At 31.6% G+C, this 19,157-nt stretch overlaps 4 protein-coding genes across 5 annotated transcripts; 3 read left to right on the top strand and 1 right to left on the bottom strand.

Moving 5' to 3' along the window:
- Window positions 1–274: 274 nt before the first annotated feature.
- On the bottom strand, window positions 275–2,375 carry LOC100795164 (general transcription and DNA repair factor IIH subunit TFB5). Of its 2 annotated transcripts, none has more exons than XM_003525175.4 (4): window positions 2,209–2,366; window positions 1,946–2,010; window positions 975–1,023; window positions 275–606 (listed from the first exon to the last, which is right to left on the bottom strand). In XM_003525175.4, exons 1-4 carry the CDS (start codon window positions 2,262–2,264, stop codon window positions 429–431), a joined length of 348 nt encoding a protein of 115 aa, XP_003525223.2. In that variant the 5' UTR covers window positions 2,265–2,366; the 3' UTR covers window positions 275–428. The 2 variants fall into 2 exon arrangements, with proteins under 2 accessions (XP_003525223.2, XP_014631389.1); XM_014775903.3 differs by having other exon boundaries at window positions 515–872; window positions 2,209–2,375.
- Window positions 2,376–3,243: 868 nt separating this feature from the next.
- On the top strand, window positions 3,244–5,261 carry LOC102670418 (two-component response regulator ARR14). The gene is made up of 6 exons (XM_041015310.1): window positions 3,244–3,373; window positions 3,454–3,606; window positions 3,688–4,065; window positions 4,209–4,285; window positions 4,650–4,757; window positions 4,833–5,261. Exons 1-6 carry the CDS (start codon window positions 3,244–3,246, stop codon window positions 5,259–5,261), a joined length of 1,275 nt encoding a protein of 424 aa, XP_040871244.1.
- A 3,707-nt stretch (window positions 5,262–8,968) lies between these two features.
- Window positions 8,969–11,181, top strand: LOC121174869 (two-component response regulator ORR21). The gene is made up of 6 exons (XM_041015308.1): window positions 8,969–9,098; window positions 9,188–9,340; window positions 9,414–9,764; window positions 9,842–9,918; window positions 10,010–10,745; window positions 11,150–11,181. The coding sequence occupies exons 1-6, from the start codon at window positions 8,969–8,971 to the stop codon at window positions 11,179–11,181; spliced, it is 1,479 nt and encodes a 492-aa protein (XP_040871242.1).
- Window positions 11,182–15,983: 4,802 nt separating this feature from the next.
- On the top strand, window positions 15,984–19,072 carry FKF1 (circadian clock-associated FKF1). The gene is made up of 2 exons (NM_001248957.2): window positions 15,984–16,264; window positions 17,257–19,072. The coding sequence occupies exons 1-2, from the start codon at window positions 16,008–16,010 to the stop codon at window positions 18,860–18,862; spliced, it is 1,863 nt and encodes a 620-aa protein (NP_001235886.2). The 5' UTR covers window positions 15,984–16,007; the 3' UTR covers window positions 18,863–19,072.
- Window positions 19,073–19,157: the final 85 nt, after the last annotated feature.

Raw genomic sequence — 19,157 nt, 5'->3', positions numbered from 1 at the left:
TACTCATAACATACATTTATCAGTAAAATTTATTGAAATAAATTTTAAGAAAATATTTTGATCGTGTTTGTTGTGGAGGAATGAGAAAGTAGTTTGTTCTTTTGGGGATTTTAAATGCTTAATTTGAAATAAGAGTATTTGAGGGCAATCTGTCTTGTCTTTTATTTGGATCTTATAGTGGTAAGCTATATTTCTCTTTTGCGTTTTGAGACCCCTCTGTTTTTAAGTGTCGCTTGGCTGTGTTGCCCTTTTGCGTTTCAGAAAGGGAAAACAATTAATAGCAAATCACATTTCATTTTTCCATGCGAACTGCGAGAACTTTGTATACAAAGAAACGGTCTTAGTAAAGATCAACTACCAATCAACACAAAATGTTCCAGAATGTTATTCACTGTAGCCATTCGGGGAGGACAGAAAGGCCATAGTAATCAATTAGGCTTGACATATGTATTGTCCTCTCTAAACTTGGCAATTTGACTTCGTATCATTTGCTCAACATGAGGTTGAACAAACATATGGGTATTATCCAAGATATGTATAATGAACTTGTCAGATGCAGGCAATGAAGCATTCATGTTGATGATATATTGTGCCATAGGTATGTCACTGCACAACCCAATATAGCTCATCATTTATTCAGATAGCAGTAGAGAAAGTAAACCATGTCTACTCAAACACCTCAAAACTTGATGCCAATAGTGACTGGTTGTAGGTGAAAAAACAGAAATAGATGATTGTGATTGTTTTTAACATAGTTAACTGTTAATAAACCTAAAGACAAGAAGTTTTCTAGCCTGGAAAGAAAGGAAAAACACTCCTTATAGTTAATGTAGAGGTTCCAGCAGTTGCAGATAAAATTGCTAGCTGTAAAGCTTTGTAAACAAAATAATTTGAATATCAATTATACAACTTTCAAAACAGTATAGTATATGGGAAAATTTTCAAATAGGAATGCAGAAAGAAAATTGTGTTACCAGGAAATAAAGACCCCTTTAGTGGCATTGACCATGTCGTATAACCTTCCTGGAAAGAAAGCAAGACAAGTTACAAGATACCACACCATTCATCATCACAATAGATACCGAATAGTAAGCCCCAAACATTGATTAGTAGAACTCAAATCCTGCCATTGTGATTCTCTCACAACACAATTCTAGTTATTAAACCAGAAGGTTTATTTTTCTTTCCTTTATACATTGCTATTAGAATCAATTACTGTGGTATAAATTCCTTTAATCCATCTCTAAGTTCAAGTTAAATCAAAGAAATTATATGAACTGTCTAACTTAACATCAACAATGAAACAAGAAGCACATGTCAATGATGTCATGTGATCAAATGAAAATGAATGGAAAAGGGTTGATGCAAAAGCTTAATATCATCACACGAACTTCATTAACTAAACAATTTCTCACAGTGCAAATGGTTCTGACAAGCCTGTGTCTCTTGAATAGCAGAGCCACTGCTATTCAAGTAGGCATGATGACGGGGTTTTTCCATCCCCGCCCTGACTCCCCAGAAAGCCGCCAACCCCAATCACTGCCCCCTCTGATTATATTTATCATCACTTTATTTATTTGTAGATAATTTTGATTATCCCCTCTATTATTGTCTATAATCTGTTTACGCTTGCTTGCCTGTTGGATTAAAAAAAATCAATGAATATGCCAATGGAGATATGTCATGTTTTTGTCTGCACTGCACTAAGATTTATCCCTCATCACGAAACTTGTACCCCATCAATAATTAGACACACAAACAAGTTTAGCATCACAGACACAGAGTCCAGCACATAGAAGCAATAAATCATCTAGACTAGGGTGCGGAGGTATAAATTTCAACACACCCGTCTTCCATTTTATAACTTATTCATTTTAAAGACGAACTATTTCACAGTGATTCAGCGAAGCAAGGAAACCCTAAAAGAAGGTTGTAGCAAGGTTACCTGTAAATTGCCTTTCTTGGTGGCTGTCCCCTGCGAGACAGAGAGGATGATGGGATTGGAAAAATCTTCGGTTGGCATGAAAAAAGAGAATGAGTGAAAAGTGTCATGATTTTTATTTTTAAAGATAAATTTATGAAATTTATTGTATCACACTTTTGTTACTGTACAAAAACCAGCTAGATCACACGGTTCACAATTCTAAACTAATGAAAATACCAAATTAACTCAAATTTAAAACGTAGAAGACTAAATTATTATCTTACTTTTCACTTTCTGTGCCATGCCAAACTAAGCATTCAAAGTTTTTTTCTAATCCCATTCTCTCTTTTGCAACGACACTGCTATGCCCTCATCTTTTATCTCTTTCTCGTCGACTAGTTTCTACAATGCTCTTGTCCCTGTTTCTCTTACAAGCTTTCATTCTTCTCTCTTTTTCTTCAGTGACAGGCACAAAATTAAAAAAGCAATTTACATTATTTAATTTGGACCTTATATTTTTAAAATATTCAATTTAATCTTCTAATTTAAAAAAAAAAATATTGAATGTCACCCTTTCATCCAAATTCCCGCTAATGGTATTAATAGAACTGAACTTATTCCTAAATCTTATGAAATATTAAATTGGGACTTCCTCTCTTTTCTTAAGGTATTTGTTTTTATTTTAGCATGATTATTAAATTAAAATTAAATATTTTCTAAATAATATTTAAATATGATTACTTTGAAAATACATCTTATCTGATTATTCGATAAGTTTGACACTTCTTAGTTGTGACAACTTAGTGTTGCAATATTTAACAATAAAATAACGGAAAAAATATCCATTGGAAAAATGTTTTTTCTATCAAAAGAATTATGTAATCTTGATTATCCATTGCATCTAGGAACAGGTAGGAACATAACAATTTGATGGGATAAGAAAACATGTTCATGTATACTTTTCCTTAAATAAAAATATTTTGCTTTGTAAATAACTTAAATAAGCAAGAGGAAAAGATAACTTTATTGCAAAATACACATATAGGATTCCTTACGTGTAATTGACTCATGTGACAATGTGAATTTTTTTTAAAAAAAAAAAGTGAAATGATAGGGTCCAGGTTTCAGAAGGAGAGTGACAATGTGAACTTAAAAAAAAAAGTGAAATGATAGGGTCAATTGGTTTCAGACAGATTCAGTTTTAAAAAAATATAGATTGATTTTTTTCCCAATAGAAATACTAATCCTAATTACCCACCAATACCTAACAAATCACACCACAAATATTCTCTCACTTGCTTTCTACGTTCTAAGCAGCAATGGCCCAAGTTTCTTCCTTCGAGAAGGTTCAGTATCAATTCCCTGAAAAGATTAGGGTCCTTGTCGTTGATAATAACCCCACAGATCTTGACTTCATCAAGCAAATATGCAATCTATGCAATTATGAGGGTTAGATATGCGATCTTTAATTGCTTAGAGAAAGATATAATCTTTGTTTTGTTAATGACAGTTTTTACGTTACATTGCAGTTAGCACATGCACTGAATCTACACAAGCATTGAATCTTGTGCTGGAAAGAAAAGATTGTATTGATTTGATACTCATCGAGGTTCATATGCCAACCATGAATGGCTATGAATTCCTTTACCGTGCCAGCAAGGAAATTGATGTTCCAGTTATTGGTATGTAAAACAAGTTGTCCTGTAAATTCTTGCATAAGTTTTGAACTTGTTTTTACTTATCAAGTGCAATATATTATGCAGTGATGTCTCTTGATCACAGCAACTATACTGTGACGCGGGCTGTTCAACTTGGGGCTTGTGATTTTTGGGTTAAACCTTTGCGTTATTATCAATTCAAGAATATGTGGACACATGTTTTAAGGAAAAGCCTGAAGGAAAATAACATACAAACAAAAGATTATGTTGGCAGCTTGGAAGATGGTGAGCGAAGCAGAAAACGGGGCAAGGATAATTCTGAATTTGGTTCTTCTTCTGTTGTTAGAGACCAAAGCAATAGCAGTTCCAAGGAAGCTGAAGAATCAAAGCATCGTGTTTCCTCAATGAAGAAGCCCCGTGTAGTATGGATAGCGGAACTGCATAGTAAATTCGTCAATGCTGTCAAAAAACTTGGCCTTCATCGTATGATTTTTCAATTGTTTAATTGTTTTTCTCTATTCACAATACTACATGGTTTTTCTCTTTCTGTTTAATTTTTTTGGTAAGATATATATAGATATATATAAATCTGTCACTTAAAATTTTCTCCCTAAATTATTATTCAGAGGCTGTGCCAAAGAGGATTGTTGAAGAGATGAATGTCCCTGGTTTGACTAGAGAGAATGTTGCTAGTCATTTACAGGTTCGTTTTTAGGTGTATTTAACAATTTTCCATACCTGCATCTGGTAACAAGTTACTTAAGTAAGGAAAGAATGATAATCAATGAATTTGAATTTGATCAATGATCATCATTCTTTCTATAAAGTGAACCCACCAGCAATCTAGTCTAAATCTAAATTTATAATTAATTCAGTAAGTTTTCATAGCCAGTTAATTGAAATTTGTGTAGAAGCTTACATAAAATATAGTTGTCAAGTGCAAACCTTTATTTCAATCCAAATCGAGGAATTAATATTATTATTTTGCATGAATAGTAATTAAAATTTATTGTCATTGTGATTGATCACTAGTAATTTTATATTATTGTTGTCATTGTGATTGGCAGAAATATAGAGATTATTTGAAGAGAAAATCTGAAATGAAAGAGACACAGACACAGGAACACACCGAGATGCAATTGCCTAACATGGTTCCAGGGACTACAGAATCCAGGGTAGGTGCATCATCTATAAAAACACAATAATGCCCTCATCCATGTCTTTCTAACATGGCCAATAATTTTCCTCAGTCCATAAGGACTCTTGCAGATCCATCTGTATATGGAGCACAGCCCCCATCTAATGCGAATGTGTCAGTTGGTGCAATGCAGCAGTCACTGATCCATCAACAAATGATGATTTCTGGAAATCCAGCTTCTTCCGTCTCTAGGAATATTGATTACGCTCAATCTAGTAATCCTAATCCACTCGGATTTCTTCAAATCCATGATGGAAACACCCTTAATCAGTATACTGCTACAGAAGCTTCCATTTCCCAACAGCTTCAAAACTCAAGTTTGACAAGTGGTGCTGCATCATCAGTGTCTCCCTATGCATATGGTTCCACATCACCCATTCTTTCACTCAGTCTAGGGCTTCCTAACACATCAGCAACTGGTCTTAGTAACCAAAATTCCTCCACAGATGTTGTTGATAACACAAAAAACGAGGATCACTGAATTCAATAGTTAGAAACTTTTTAATACCTTTTAACAGTACCCCGTGCTTTATCATGTTTTTGTTAGTTTTGGGGTTTATCGTAAAAATGATTACTAATCTTTCTGGATATATTTTTGGCCACGTTATATTCAGCATATTTGTTATACACTATCTTATCCCAACTGTATAAGCATTGTTTGGAACTAAGGATTTGGTTTAATGTTGAGGATATAATAGCATTGCTTGGAACCAAAATTACTCCTAGAATTATGTTGAAATAAAAAATTACTATTTCAGTAAATTATATATAATTTTCTACAAAATAACTTTTATTTTTTTTTATAAATTATGAAAAGTTATAAAAAATTATAATATTAACTAAACTATGCGTGATATCTTAGAATTATAAAAAATGTATAGTTGAAAAATTAATAAATAAAAACTTTTGTTAAAACGACAGTAAAATATGTACAAAATTAGAAAATAAAAATATTCGTCTATATAATTTTTATTCCCTAGATGTTAGTCTTGTTTTTTAATCTTTCTTACACATATGATATCTCTTTGGTGTTTAAGTGGTGTCATTCTCGTAAGTGCATGAGAGTGCACTAGTATATGATATCTTATAATTTCTAATTTCTAAATACTCGTAGGTACTACTTGGCAAGAATCACAACTATACTAGTCCTTATATTCGAGAACATTCTCGAGTGAGGTTGAATGTTTAAGTGTCTTTGGACCAACATTTTTAATTACTTCATCATATCAATAATCTGAAATGAAATAAATTAAGCAGTCTCTGAATAGAATATATTACGATAATTTCTGGTTGATTAAAAATATAAAAATCTTCATATTTATAGTGTATAAAATTTAAACTAAAATAGTAATTAGAATTCGAATCACATATTTATAGTCTATAATTGTACTTAGAATATTATTTTTTATTTATTAATTTTAATCCTTCATGCTAACATGTTGCGTTTCTAATTTGAATTTTCTAAATAAAAAAAGCTAGGTAAATCTCAAATTATTGAGAATCTAATTTCTTGATTATATTATATTATATTATTTTACTTTTTTTTATTCTGATATGAGTCGAACCTCATTCAAGTTATACAATAAACAATATAAGTTAAATTTCATTTGATTATATTTTCCTGTTTTATTAATTTATTGATTTCTGAAATTTGTTCAGTAACTTTTTCCTCAACTTTAATCCAAATTAAATCTAAAACTATTTTTTTAATCCTACATCTCGTTTTCTTTTAGTCAAATCCTGAATGGATTTTAATAAATCACAATCAATATTAATTGACAGAGACATATAATCAATCAGAATCAATATTTACTAATAGATTCATACATATTTCTTGATTTTACCATATTTGTATTCATTCTTAAATTTAATGACTATATATCATAACAAAATTTACATTACCGATCAATAAGAAATTATCATCAGAAATTTAGTATAATTTTTAATATAATTATTGTAAAACAAGCCAGAAAACATATAATAATTTATAATTAGATAAAAATATAAAATTGTTTTATACTACTAATAGTATATAATCCTGTTTTCTCTCTTTTTTTTCTTTGATTTTTTCGATGAATTAAATTTCATTTTAAATTAATTTTGAGTGTATTGCATTCTTCGTTTCAACTTTCGTTTAATTTAGTGGCAGTATTTTCTAAATGAATTCAATCAATTACTAAGATTACTTTTCCCCCTTTCGGATTATTATTATTAGTATTAGCGTAAAGTGAGTCGGTATTTATATTTTGTTATTGCGTTTCCTTGCATTTGATATAATTTCTATTATTTCTTCTTCTCGAAAAATGATTTTTTTAAATACAATTTTTATTTTTTATTTTAAAATCTTAATTTTGCTTTTTAAAAAATTTCTACCAACATGAATGTGTAACAACAGTTCCCACATTATTAGCAAAACTACCCATTAAACTTTGTCTTGATAGAATTGTCAGTAAATAAATATCAACAATTTTTTAGAGAAAAAAATATCATTTTCAAAATATAATAATTGAGACCACTTTTAGCCTTAAATTGAAGGATTTAAAATATATGTTATTCTGTTTTTTTTATCTCCAAAATCTTATCTTCTAATATATCATATCCGTATCTTATCTTTATTAGACATTAATATTTTTATCTTTATTAAATATTGTTTTTTTACTAAAATATTTTTTTATTTTATAATATATGACTATTTTTATTTTAGTTTTCTCTTTTTTTTGGTATCCATTAAATTTTTATTTAATTTTCTATTTATGTGATGACATAATTATCACATATCCGGAAATAAGTTTGTTGCTTAAATGAAGACTGAAATTTTTAAAAATAATATATGAAAAAAATTATACTAAAAATAAAAATTTATAGAAGGTAAAATAATAATGCTACAGATTAAAATAAAACAAAAAAAATCAATAAAAAAATAAAATAAAAATTAAAGTCAAAACAAAAACAAATATAATGAAAGTAGTTGAGTTTTAACAAATAAATTTGAAGAATGAGAACAAAAAACCCACTTGAATAATAATAATAATAATAATAATAATAAAAGAATACAAAACCCACCCCAGCTTCACCCTCGTTGTTGTACCTTTTTAAAAAATAAACACGTGCACGTAGAGCTACTAACAAAGAAAATAGTACATTTTAAATTTATTTAAAAATAAATGAGACAACGAATTTGAAAAAATAATATGTATTTTTTATATAAATTAAAAACAAACATATCCTTAATTTTGTTTTTTAAAATTTTTTATCGACGTGAAACTGTAACCGCAATAACACTCTCACGTTATTAGTAGCAAAACTGTTAAACTTTGTCTTTTTTAATAAAATTGTTAATAAATAGATATCAACAAAATTTTGAGAAAAAGGTATCAAAAGATTTTCAAAATTAATGCAAGACAATTTACTCTTTTTTCTTTCCCAAACCTAATTCAAACATTTGCTAAAAGACAAATTGAATAGTTGTGCCATTATATATTAGGGATGGTGGCTTTGTGGTATGGATGAAGGGAAAGGAATAGATGAAAGAAGGAGATGATAACAAAAGAAAAACTTAAAATAAAATAATTTAAATCTTGAATTCTCACAATTAAAAATGAATTTAAACTTGTAATCAGTCATACATTAAAATAAGACATACTAATTTATAAAAGAAAATCTATAAAATAACATAAAGAAGAAGAACATAAGATAAAAAAAAAAAAAAAAAACACAAGAGTTTTTTCTCCCTACTTGTTTTACAACTTTTTTCTCCCTCCAGAAATTTTTTCAATTTTTTTTTTATTTTCTAAAGTTCCTAAACTATCAATTAATATTTAATATTATCAAGGGTAAAATAATTTTAAAAAAGTAGAGATAAAAAACAGTTAATTAATGCAAATGATATCCCTTCATATAATGATATAATATAAAGATGATGATATAGATAAAACTATATCTACGTAGGTAATAATTAATGTCGGGTGAAGTGAGGTTGAGAACAAAAGGAATATCTGTTTTCGGTTATATTGTTTCCCAAAATACCTTGATCTCTAATTAATTAATTTAAACCAGAGAGGTGTGCATTTGAATTTGAAACAGAATTACTTATCAAGTAACTACCGACCAGTGTCATCAGTACATAACAAATCACAGTAAATTTAAATTAAATTCGTTCTCGGTTCTAAGGTCACAAACTGGTGAGCAATGGCCAAAATTCCAACTCAGGAGAAGGTTCCCAATCAATGTCCTGTCGTTCTTAAGGTCCTTGTCATTGATCATGATTCAAATGTTCTTGAAAACGTTAAGCAAATGTGCAATGGATGCCATTATGAAGGTTTTTTATACCATGTTTAATTGTTAACTATTTCTTAGAGAAAGTTTAGTCCATTTTTTAATGATTTTTTTATTTTTTTTATATGGCAGTTATCACATACTCTAATGCTCTACTTGCATTGAATCATGTACGGAGAAACAAAGAAGGGATTGATCTGATACTCATTGATGTTGGTATGCCAAACTTGGATGACTATGAATTGGTCAAGGAAATCCGCAAAGAAATTGACGTTCCTTTTATCGGTGTGTGACAAAACATTGTCCTACGTACAAATTCAATTGAAGTTGTTTTACTTATTAAGTGCAATCTCTGCAGTGATGTCATTTGATGATTCTAGGAGCAGTAGGATGGAGTCTATTAAACAGGGGGCTTGTGATTATTGGAAAAAGCCTTTTCATGAGGATCAAGTTAGGAATATGTGGGTGCATGTTGCTAGGAAAGCCTGGAATGATAATAAAGTAGATATAAAATGTGGCAGATTGGAAGATAATGATAAGAGAAAACGGGAGGAAAATGATTCTAAAGCAACAAGAGGAGGAGTCAAGAGGGGCAGGGAGCCAAAAAGGGTCAATGCAGGCACATCATCAAAGAGGCAACGTATAGTATGGACAGACGAACTGCATAACAAATTTCTCGATGCTGTCAGCCAACTTGGGGACATTAACAGTATGATTCTTCAACAATTGATTTTCTCTTTCTCTTTTGTTTTATACCCATACAATTTCTTAATTATTATTTTCCAGCTGCTGTGCCAAAAAGAATTCTTGAACTGATGAATGTCCCCGGTTTGACAAGAGAGCAAGTTGCTAGTCATTTGCAGGTTCGTTTCTCTGTGTATTTGGATTTTCCATACATGCATTTTGTGGTGTTCTAAACAGTAATTAATATCTCATTGCCATTGTGATGGGCAGAAATATAGACATCAGCTTCTGAAGAATAATTCTAACGAAGTGAAAATGCAACAAAAGAATGGGGAGCCATTGGCAACTACAAAACCTGCAAGACTTGAGGATCAAGCTTTTGCTGTTACTGGCCGTGTTCCTTGTGAGATGCCAATAGAGGAGCAATGGCCTAACCATCCTGGTCCCGGAGTGGAACAACAGGGAACATCTTATGGTCATCATCCTCCTCTTAACATTGGCAATGCCGAAACAAGAATTCCTCAGTCCATGATCATGAATGTAGATGAAGAATCTGGATATAGAGTATGGTCTCCATCTGCTGATACAATGAGACAACTGAGTATTCAGGATAACAATGCGCTGACGATGGTGGATACATTGCACTTGCAGCATCGGCAGCAAAGACAGGAGCCACTTATAATGCATCCTCCTTCAGTGAACTTGCATCCATCTTGCATCCTGCAGGTGTCTGAAGACTCCCCCATTTTCCACGGCTATACTACTCCAGCACCAGCACCAGCACCAGCACCAGCACCACCAGCTTTTCATGCTGCTGCAAATACACTTGTTCCCTATGTCTCTGGATCCAGTGATTCACTCTATCAGCAGCCTCCTCTTGTGAATTTTGGATATGATGACAAACAAATGTACATTCCAGGGACACCTCGGGGACATCAAATTAAAGAATCTGCAGGCGACGAGGATCACGATACTCTTGTAGACATATATATGTCCACCAATACAGGTATGGATTTTGCATCCAGAAATCACTTGGTGCGTGTATGAATTACAGCCACAAAATTGATTTTGAATTAAATTAATTTTGGTAACTTTTACTTGCTTCAAGTCTATCATCATGTTTATACCTCATAATTGGTTATCATAATTTTAAAAATAATCCAAACATATAAAATTTAATCAAAATTAAGATAGATACACTTCACCATGATTTACCATAATTTTAGAGACTATTCAAACACACACTCACTAAGGATAAAACACAACAAAGTGATGATGTCATTAAACTATTAAAACACTATTTCCCCCATGCCTATAAGCATAGTCTCCTTTTTCATGTATGCTCGTTCGTTTAATACTAACTAAACATTACTATCCACAAATTTAACTTGAGCTTCAAAATTTTAACAGGTGGCGACGACGTTGATGAAGCAGCCGCATAATCTCCACCTTTAGCTGTTAGAAGTTTGATATTTCTTTTAAGTGTAGTGGTATTATACTATGCAATTTTTTATTATTTTTTTGTTGGGGTGCAATTATTCTGTAAGACATTGGTTAGACGTAATTGTGTTATTTTTCTTCTTCTAATGATTACTTATTTAATGAGACGAGACTTATTAAACAAATTATGTGGAGGATGGTGGGCAATAGTTGACCAACATCATTATTACATAGATCTAAATATTTTACACAAAATTCGTTTTAATACTAAACTTTTATGAGTCCTTTCGTTAAAAAACAAAAATCTTAATTTTGTTACTCTAGTGCTTGTACAAGCAAAGTTTGGTTATATGCTACAACCTAGACTCAATTTTCATAATTTCATTTTCTTTATTGTTCTAGACCATTGCACTTAAAATTTAACGGAAATCCAAGAGAGAGCTAAGACCTTTGAGAAATACTGCCAGTTTCACGAGATTTCAATCCCTCGTTTTTTACGGCGTCATTGTATTTCTTGACCTTTTTTCTTCTCTCCCTTTATGGGTGCATACATTGTGTTGAGACTTGAGAGTGTCGTTTCTAGTTGCAGCCTTGCAGGGATGTTTGCTTTCCGTGATAAATAACCAAACATCATTCATTAGTTATTCTGTCTTGAAGTCAAAATTTGAGGAAATAGGTGGAAACTAAGTTAATAAGAAGCTTAGACGAATTAATTCATGACTGTTTTTTTTCCCACAGGATTTATGACTCTGCTTTAAGTAATTGTAAGTGGATTAATTTTGTAATGTTAATTATATATATTTCAAAATGGTTAAATGCTATTTTAAGAATCAACATAATTTATTTTTCAAAATAGAAAATAACTAATAATCTTTGTGTAAATACCTCTTAAATATAAATTGTTTGAGATTGGTTTTGTTGTAATTCATTTATTAAAAGAACCAAATATGTTCAATTTATCTAAATTTGATATGCATAATCATCAAGATGACATCACATAATTCAACAATTGGATTTACAAAGTATGTATTTATAAAAAGTTATTAAATACACAAATAATTAAATAAATACATTATAAAAATAAAACAAATTTCGAAATTTGGATATTGGAAGGGCATGCAACTTATCTGCATCAAATATCAGATGCAATGACAAAAAGGTTAAGGTTTGTGCATGTTGTTCACTGCCTAACACAACCCTACTCTTTTAGTTGGGCTTGGAACCAGTTATGTAAAGAGTTGTAATAAAGTACAAAATAGGCAGAATGTTTTGAGTCTAGAACTCTTCAATTTAAGTTTAATAAAATGTTTGTTTTTCTTATCTGTTAATTTCTATTAAGTGTGTATGTGTTCAAATGTAAATTTGCATTTTAGTTGGAACTTACAATTCATTTAGGACCCTAAACTCTACTCCCCTCCATTTGGCTGTGCTTTACAAGGAAAGAAAGACAGATGGAAGACCTTACGTAAACAACAATTCAAAGAGAAATGTTTCTCATTTGCACTTCCCAATAGCCTGAAATTGACCTCCTACAGAGTACATACTATCCAAGAGAAATGCTTCTCATTTGCACTTATAAACAACAGATTCCTCTAATGTACCTATTTTCTCTTTTTTCTGCTGGCTGAAGTAATTAGAAAGGTGAAAATAAAGAGTAACAGAAAAGTATATTAATGGAAAGCTTTCCCTTTTGAAGCTTGCGGAGATCGTTGGCTTTGTTCTCCAATTCGCGTTGAATGGCTACTGCTTTGCATTTTGTTGGGTCGGCCCAAACCATCAACGGACCAGCCCAATCACATTCACTCCATCTCTTCTAAAGGCAATTTGCTATTTCTACTCCCATCTTTTTATTTTTAATAAACTTCACCCCCTAAAATAGCCTGGTTCCAGAAAATTCACTCCCCTTTTGACCTCTTTAATGCATTGATTCATATTTGAATTTATTTTATGTTTTTGTCCTTTACTTTTTTGTTGTATAAGAAAACTACTAAATATATACAAACAATCTTGATCCACAGGACGATCCAAGAAACCTTATAAAGGGAAATATAATTTTTTTTCTTCCTTTATAATTATTTAGATGTCTAACTTTTAATAAATAATAATTTTAAAAAATTACTATTTTTACACATAAAATTGAAACTAATTTTTATATTAAATAATGAGAAAAACACATAATTAATTTTACACTAATTATCACTTTAATCATTACAATAAAACAACAAATACAATTAATTTATATATATATATATATATATATATATATATATATAATTCTCAAGAAAAAACATCTCGAGCCCCTGCTCCCTCCCTCTAGATCCGTGCTATTAATCTATGTATTGGGTAATAAAAACACACAAGTTTATATCCATCAACTTGACTTGGTATATGGTTATATTAGAGTGTGCCTAAGTTTATAATTTACTATTTTTATACTTTTTACTTTATTTTTCCTAATATTATACTTTTATTTGACTTTATTAAGTTATCTATTACTTCGTGCGGTATGTACAACAGCACACAATAAACACAACAATACTTTGTGCGGTACATGTTATCGTGTACATACGGCAACAATTTGCATTGCAAGAAACCAAAAAAATAAAAAAATTAGAAAAAATGTATAGGTTTTGCTTAATAAAATTAGTTGAAAAGTTGTTGGTAACAGAAAGCAATTGAAAGCTTGAAAAATTAATTTATTAAATTATAAGAGTTCAGTAAAATTAGTTGTTAAAATAATTAAAAAGTGTAAAATGATTGAAAAATAATAAAGTTATGATTTATTTAAAAAAAACTAAAAAATTATATGAATATGTTGAAGATAAAAATGGAAAATATATATATATAAAGTAAAAGGTTAACGTTTTAAAAAATATTATTTTAAATAACATTTAAAAGATGTTAGAAGTTACTTAAAAAAGTTTGTTTACCAAATAATCAAACAAAATTTTCAATAATAAATAACTAAAAACAAACTTAAATACCTTATCAAATATAGCATAAAGTCGAATATAGCCTTAGACTATATTCAGCAAAACCAACTGGAAGGTTAGTTGGTGGTTGAAAACTGAAAAGTTAGCTTATTAGATTATAAATATTCTATAAAACTTATTATATAAGTAGTTAAAAAGTATAAAATGATATAAAAATAATAAAATCATAATATATTTAAAAAGGTAATCAAGAAATTAGATAAATATATTAAGAATAAAAATGAGAAAATATACAAAAACTAGAAGCTAAAAAGCTTGTATTTTAAAATTTCTACTTCAAGTCACTTTCCCAAAAACATAAGAAACTATTAAAAAACTTGTTTACCGAAAAGACAAACGAATTTTTTCATCTATTAAAAATAATGAAAAACTATCTAAAAATTCTTACCTAACATAACCTTAGTCTCTTTCTTTTTGGACTTTTTTATCCTTATAAATATCTAAATGTTTAAAATTTATCCATATAAATTTTGGAGTATGTTTTTCATCATCACAAAATATAAATGTGTGATATTTTGATTCAAAATTATTTAGGAGGTCTAATCTTACGTGTCAATGTCAGATCTTTATTATATATCAACTAAAACTTGAGGTGTTGTCCCACTCATATTGACATGTAAGACAAATATCCTAAATCCGGTTTTAAGTTAAAATATTATACATTTATATTTTGTGATGATCAAAAAAATAATCAAAATTTCTTAAAGAAGGATTCCGAATATTTCGATATTTGTAGGGAAAAAATATTTTATCTTTTTTAAAAATTAATAATTATGCATTGTGATCGGCCGTTATTTCTTTTAATAGATTTTTTAAGGCTAAAATACACATAATTATATCTTGTGATTTTTTCAAACTTAGCCGCTAAACATTTTATTTTGATGGTGAAAAGCTGGAAATTTAATCAGACAAAAAGGCTAAGCCACTAAACATTTGGAACTTATCAAACCCAATGACAGTATAAATTTAACCGCGCAAAACACACTTTTATATTACCGAATCAATATACAATATTTTATTTTAATGAATCAAATTCTAAATTTCGACCCTCATAAATTTGTTTTGCAATTAACTTATCAAATTCTTTTTTTTTTTTGCACTTTAATCATATTTTTGTTTTGCTATGTCATATTGATTTAATAAGAGCTTTTATTTGGTAATTGATAATTATCCATGTGGTCATAATTTTGACGTGGATGGATATTTATGTGTAAAGCGAAGAAGACATGACTACGTGGGAGCAACTTTCAATTTTGAAGATATTTAAACAAAGACGTTTAAAATATTATTTTTCATATATCTCAATACGTCTTGAAAATAACTCTTTACCGGAAGGAGAAATAATTTCATACTGGACAAACTCTTTATTATTAATTCAAGTAAAAAACTTAATAAATCATGAATTTATATTAATTTTTAATAAATATCCATTGATAATAAAAAAAAATATTTGAAAGAAAGGGTGTGAGATGATATTTGTCTTGATTTGAAATAGAATAATAAGAGGTAGTTGTTGCAGTTGTTAGATTAGAGATATCCATTGTAAAAATATCTTCCTCCTTCCATTCCTATTCCTATGACGTGGTCGGAATTCACTTGCAGATATTTTTCTATCAAACAAAATATCATCTCATTCTCAGGTTAGTGTTCCCCACGTTGACTCCATTCCCTCTTCATTTGACCCCTCCTTTCCCCCACAAACTACGAAACTGCCACAGCCCCACTCGTAGTAATTCACGCCTCTCCCGGGGGCATTTCCGTCACACCACTCCAACATCTTTAATATTGTCAGAGAAGGAAGGGAAGCAGTTGTGCAGAGATTGTTGAATCATCACATGGCTGTGACAAAAGAGAAAGAGGATGTTCGGAACACTGGGAAGAGATTGAAATGCATGAGGAATGAAGAAGAAGAAGTTTATGAAGAAGAAGAGAGTGAGCTTCCTTTAAAGCCAGGATTTTTCTTCTACCCAACAACACCCACTTCCTTTGTTGTATCTGATGCTCTTGAACCCGATTTTCCCATCATATATGTCAACAAGGTCTTTGAAATCTCCACTGGATATCGTGCTGACGAGGCCCTCGGTCGCAATTGGTAAGGATTTTCTTCCTTTTCTCTCTCGTTTCCTTTTCTCCAAATTCTGACCCTTTTAAATCTGGGGTTTCGCTCTTTTGTGCATTTCACTCTAATTTTTACTTTATTGGGTTGAAACCCTTTTTCGGGTCTTTCAAATGATTCTGTTCTTTCAGATCTATGCTTCAGTTGAAGTTTTGGATGTTTTCCATTGTGTCATCTAGTTAAGATGCGGGGTTCTATTGTATCAAAATTCATTATTCTGACGGCTTTTGCAAGCTACATTTTTACTGAATTATGAATTTGGTTGCCAGATAAGTAATGTTTTATCCCTCAGTTGGGTATTTTTCGACAATTTTGCATTTTCTATGGTTAGCTCTTCTATTAAACTTCATGTTTCTCCATTTCTATGATTTTCCAAGCTGAAGTATTTTTTTTCACTCTTTTTTAATTCAATCCTTTTGGAACCCTTGTTTTTACTTTTTTACAATATGGTTGCATGGTGAAAGTTGTGATCAGCTGAGCACTTCTAATTTTCCTTGTTAGTGTCATAATTAATTTTCAGCGAAATTTACGAAGTATCCAATCCAAAACTAAATATAATAAATATTCAAATATTGTAAAATATAGATTTTCCTCTGTGTAACCACACACAAAAAAATAGTAGAAATGTGAATGATTTACTGTTTGAGGAATACCTTTTTAAGTTTGATTTTTAAAAAAATGGGTACTTGGAATTTTATGATACAATTTTTATCATCTGTTTGGGCCTGTTCTTCAACTGCCTCTGAAAAGGATTTTTGATAGGAGGATATTGATTAAATATGTGACTTTCCTATTGTCAATAATATAGGGAAGCTAGCTAGTTAAGAGTTTATTTTCTTTTAAATCCTTCTTCCAATTCCTTCCTTATTCATGTAATAACCGCAGATTGATTTCCTTTATACTGATTTGGGTCATTTTTAGAAGGAAAAAAAGTCCCAATAATTGCTTTGAAATTTCTCTTGTTTCAGTCGGTTCTTACAGTATAGAGATCCTCGAGCTCAGAGGAGGCACCCTTTGGTGGATCCTGTTGTTGTGTCTGAGATTAGAAGATGCCTCGAGGAAGGTGTTGAGTTCCAAGGTGAACTTCTGAATTTCAGAAAGGATGGTACTCCTTTGGTGAACAGACTGAGACTTGCGCCAATTCATGACGATGATGGAACTGTGACACATGTGATAGGTATCCAACTCTTTTCTGAGGCAAATATAGATCTGAACCGTGTCTCATATCCAGTCTTCAAAGAGACTTGCAATCAAGATTTTGATAAGACTGGTAAATATAATCCTAAGAGTGGACAATCATTGTACAGTCAGCACCAAGAGATGTGTGGCATTCTTCAGCTTTCTGATGAAGTCTTGGCTCACAACATTTTGTCACGCTTGACACCGAGGGATGTTGCATCCATTGGGTCTGTATGCAGGAGGATCCGTCAATTAACAAAGAACGAGCATGTCAGGAAGATGGTATGTCAAAATGCGTGGGGCAAAGAAGTGACGGGCACATTGGAACTGATGACCAAGAAGTTAGGATGGGGTCGTCTGACTCGGGAACTTACCACTCTCGAAGCTGTTTGTTGGAGAAAACTGACAGTTGGAGGTGCAGTGGAGCCTTCACGCTGCAATTTCAGTGCTTGTGCTGCAGGAAACCGACTTGTATTGTTTGGAGGTGAAGGAGTGGATATGCAACCTATGGATGACACTTTTGTTCTAAATCTTGATGCTAAAAATCCAGAATGGCGCAGGGTTAGTGTGAAATCATCCCCTCCCGGAAGGTGGGGCCACACGCTCTCATGCTTAAATGGTTCTTGGTTGGTGGTTTTTGGTGGGTGTGGTAGGCAGGGATTGCTCAATGATGTGTTTGTGCTTGATTTGGATGCTCAACAGCCAACATGGAGGGAGGTTTGTGGTGGAACACCACCACTTCCTAGATCATGGCATAGCTCTTGCACAATTGAAGGGTCCAAATTGGTTGTCTCCGGCGGGTGCACAGATGCTGGGGTACTTCTTAGTGACACATATTTACTGGACCTCACAACAGATAATCCAACATGGAGAGAAATTCCAACTTCATGGGCTCCTCCTTCTCGGTTGGGGCACTCACTCTCAGTCTATGGGAGGACTAAGATTCTAATGTTTGGAGGACTTGCCAAGAGTGGACACTTGCGGCTACGATCAGGCGAGGCTTATACAATTGACTTAGAAGATGAACAACCACAATGGAGGCAACTAGAATATAGCGCATTCACAGGGTTAGCGAGTCAAAGTGCTGTTGTTCCTCCTCCTAGGCTGGATCATGTTGCTGTCAGCATGCCTTGTGGGAGGATCATTATATTTGGAGGTTCCATTGCTGGTCTTCACTCACCATCTCAGCTCTTTCTGTTGGACCCCTCTGAAGAAAAACCATCCTGGAGGATCCTCAATGTTCCTGGGCAACCGCCGAAATTTGCTTGGGGTCATAGCACTTGTGTGGTTGGAGGGACAAGGGTGTTGGTGTTGGGTGGACACACTGGGGAGGAATGGATACTGAATGAGTTGCATGAGTTATGCTTGGCAAGTCGACAGGACTCTGACCTGTGAAGTGCATAAAACCAGACCCTCTTCTCTCAAGACAAGATTTTGGTTGCAAAAAGGTTTTGGGTGGCTTTCCTTTAGCAGTTTGGTTTTTGTATATGAGCCACTATTACATGATTGTTATATGAAATGACGTGTGTATTACCAGTGTTTTTGAATGATATATGATGTCATCTGGCTCCTCTGTACATCATAGAGTTCTTGGCTGTTGTATCATCCCTCCTTTTTCTTTTACAATTAGTTTTGTTAATAATTAATTCATTTATTATTATTTTTTTATATTAACTCTGATATATAATAT

Source organism: Glycine max, chromosome 5 (assembly GCF_000004515.6).
Source record: "Glycine max cultivar Williams 82 chromosome 5, Glycine_max_v4.0, whole genome shotgun sequence".
Lineage (NCBI taxonomy): Eukaryota > Viridiplantae > Streptophyta > Magnoliopsida > Fabales > Fabaceae > Glycine > Glycine max.
The sequence above is the reverse complement of the archived record's forward strand: the minus strand, read 5'-3'. Positions and strand labels throughout refer to the sequence as shown.

What these genes read in the sequence shown, in the direction of transcription:
- LOC100795164 (XM_014775903.3), bottom strand. Translation starts at nt 2,264, where the DNA reads ATGGGATTAGAAAAAAACTTTGAATGCTTAGTTTGGCATGGCACAGAA. An exon ending in CATGGCACAGAAAGTGAAAA is followed by an intron (nt 2,011 to 2,208) that starts GTAAGATAATAA and finishes TGCCAACCGAAG; the next exon opens with ATTTTTCCAATCCCATCATC. An exon ending in AAAGGGGTCTTTATTTCCTG is followed by an intron (nt 873 to 974) that starts GTAACACAATTT and finishes TTGTTTACAAAG; the next exon opens with CTTTACAGCTAGCAATTTTA.
- LOC102670418 (XM_041015310.1), top strand. Translation starts at nt 3,244, where the DNA reads ATGGCCCAAGTTTCTTCCTTCGAGAAGGTTCAGTATCAATTCCCTGAA. An exon ending in ATGTTGCTAGTCATTTACAG is followed by an intron (nt 4,286 to 4,649) that starts GTTCGTTTTTAG and finishes TGTGATTGGCAG; the next exon opens with AAATATAGAGATTATTTGAA. An exon ending in CAGGGACTACAGAATCCAGG is followed by an intron (nt 4,758 to 4,832) that starts GTAGGTGCATCA and finishes AATTTTCCTCAG; the next exon opens with TCCATAAGGACTCTTGCAGA.
- LOC121174869 (XM_041015308.1), top strand. Translation starts at nt 8,969, where the DNA reads ATGGCCAAAATTCCAACTCAGGAGAAGGTTCCCAATCAATGTCCTGTC. An exon ending in CAATGGATGCCATTATGAAG is followed by an intron (nt 9,099 to 9,187) that starts GTTTTTTATACC and finishes TTTATATGGCAG; the next exon opens with TTATCACATACTCTAATGCT. An exon ending in CCAACTTGGGGACATTAACA is followed by an intron (nt 9,765 to 9,841) that starts GTATGATTCTTC and finishes ATTATTTTCCAG; the next exon opens with CTGCTGTGCCAAAAAGAATT.
- FKF1 (NM_001248957.2), top strand. Translation starts at nt 16,008, where the DNA reads ATGGCTGTGACAAAAGAGAAAGAGGATGTTCGGAACACTGGGAAGAGA. An exon ending in GAGGCCCTCGGTCGCAATTG is followed by an intron (nt 16,265 to 17,256) that starts GTAAGGATTTTC and finishes CTCTTGTTTCAG; the next exon opens with TCGGTTCTTACAGTATAGAG.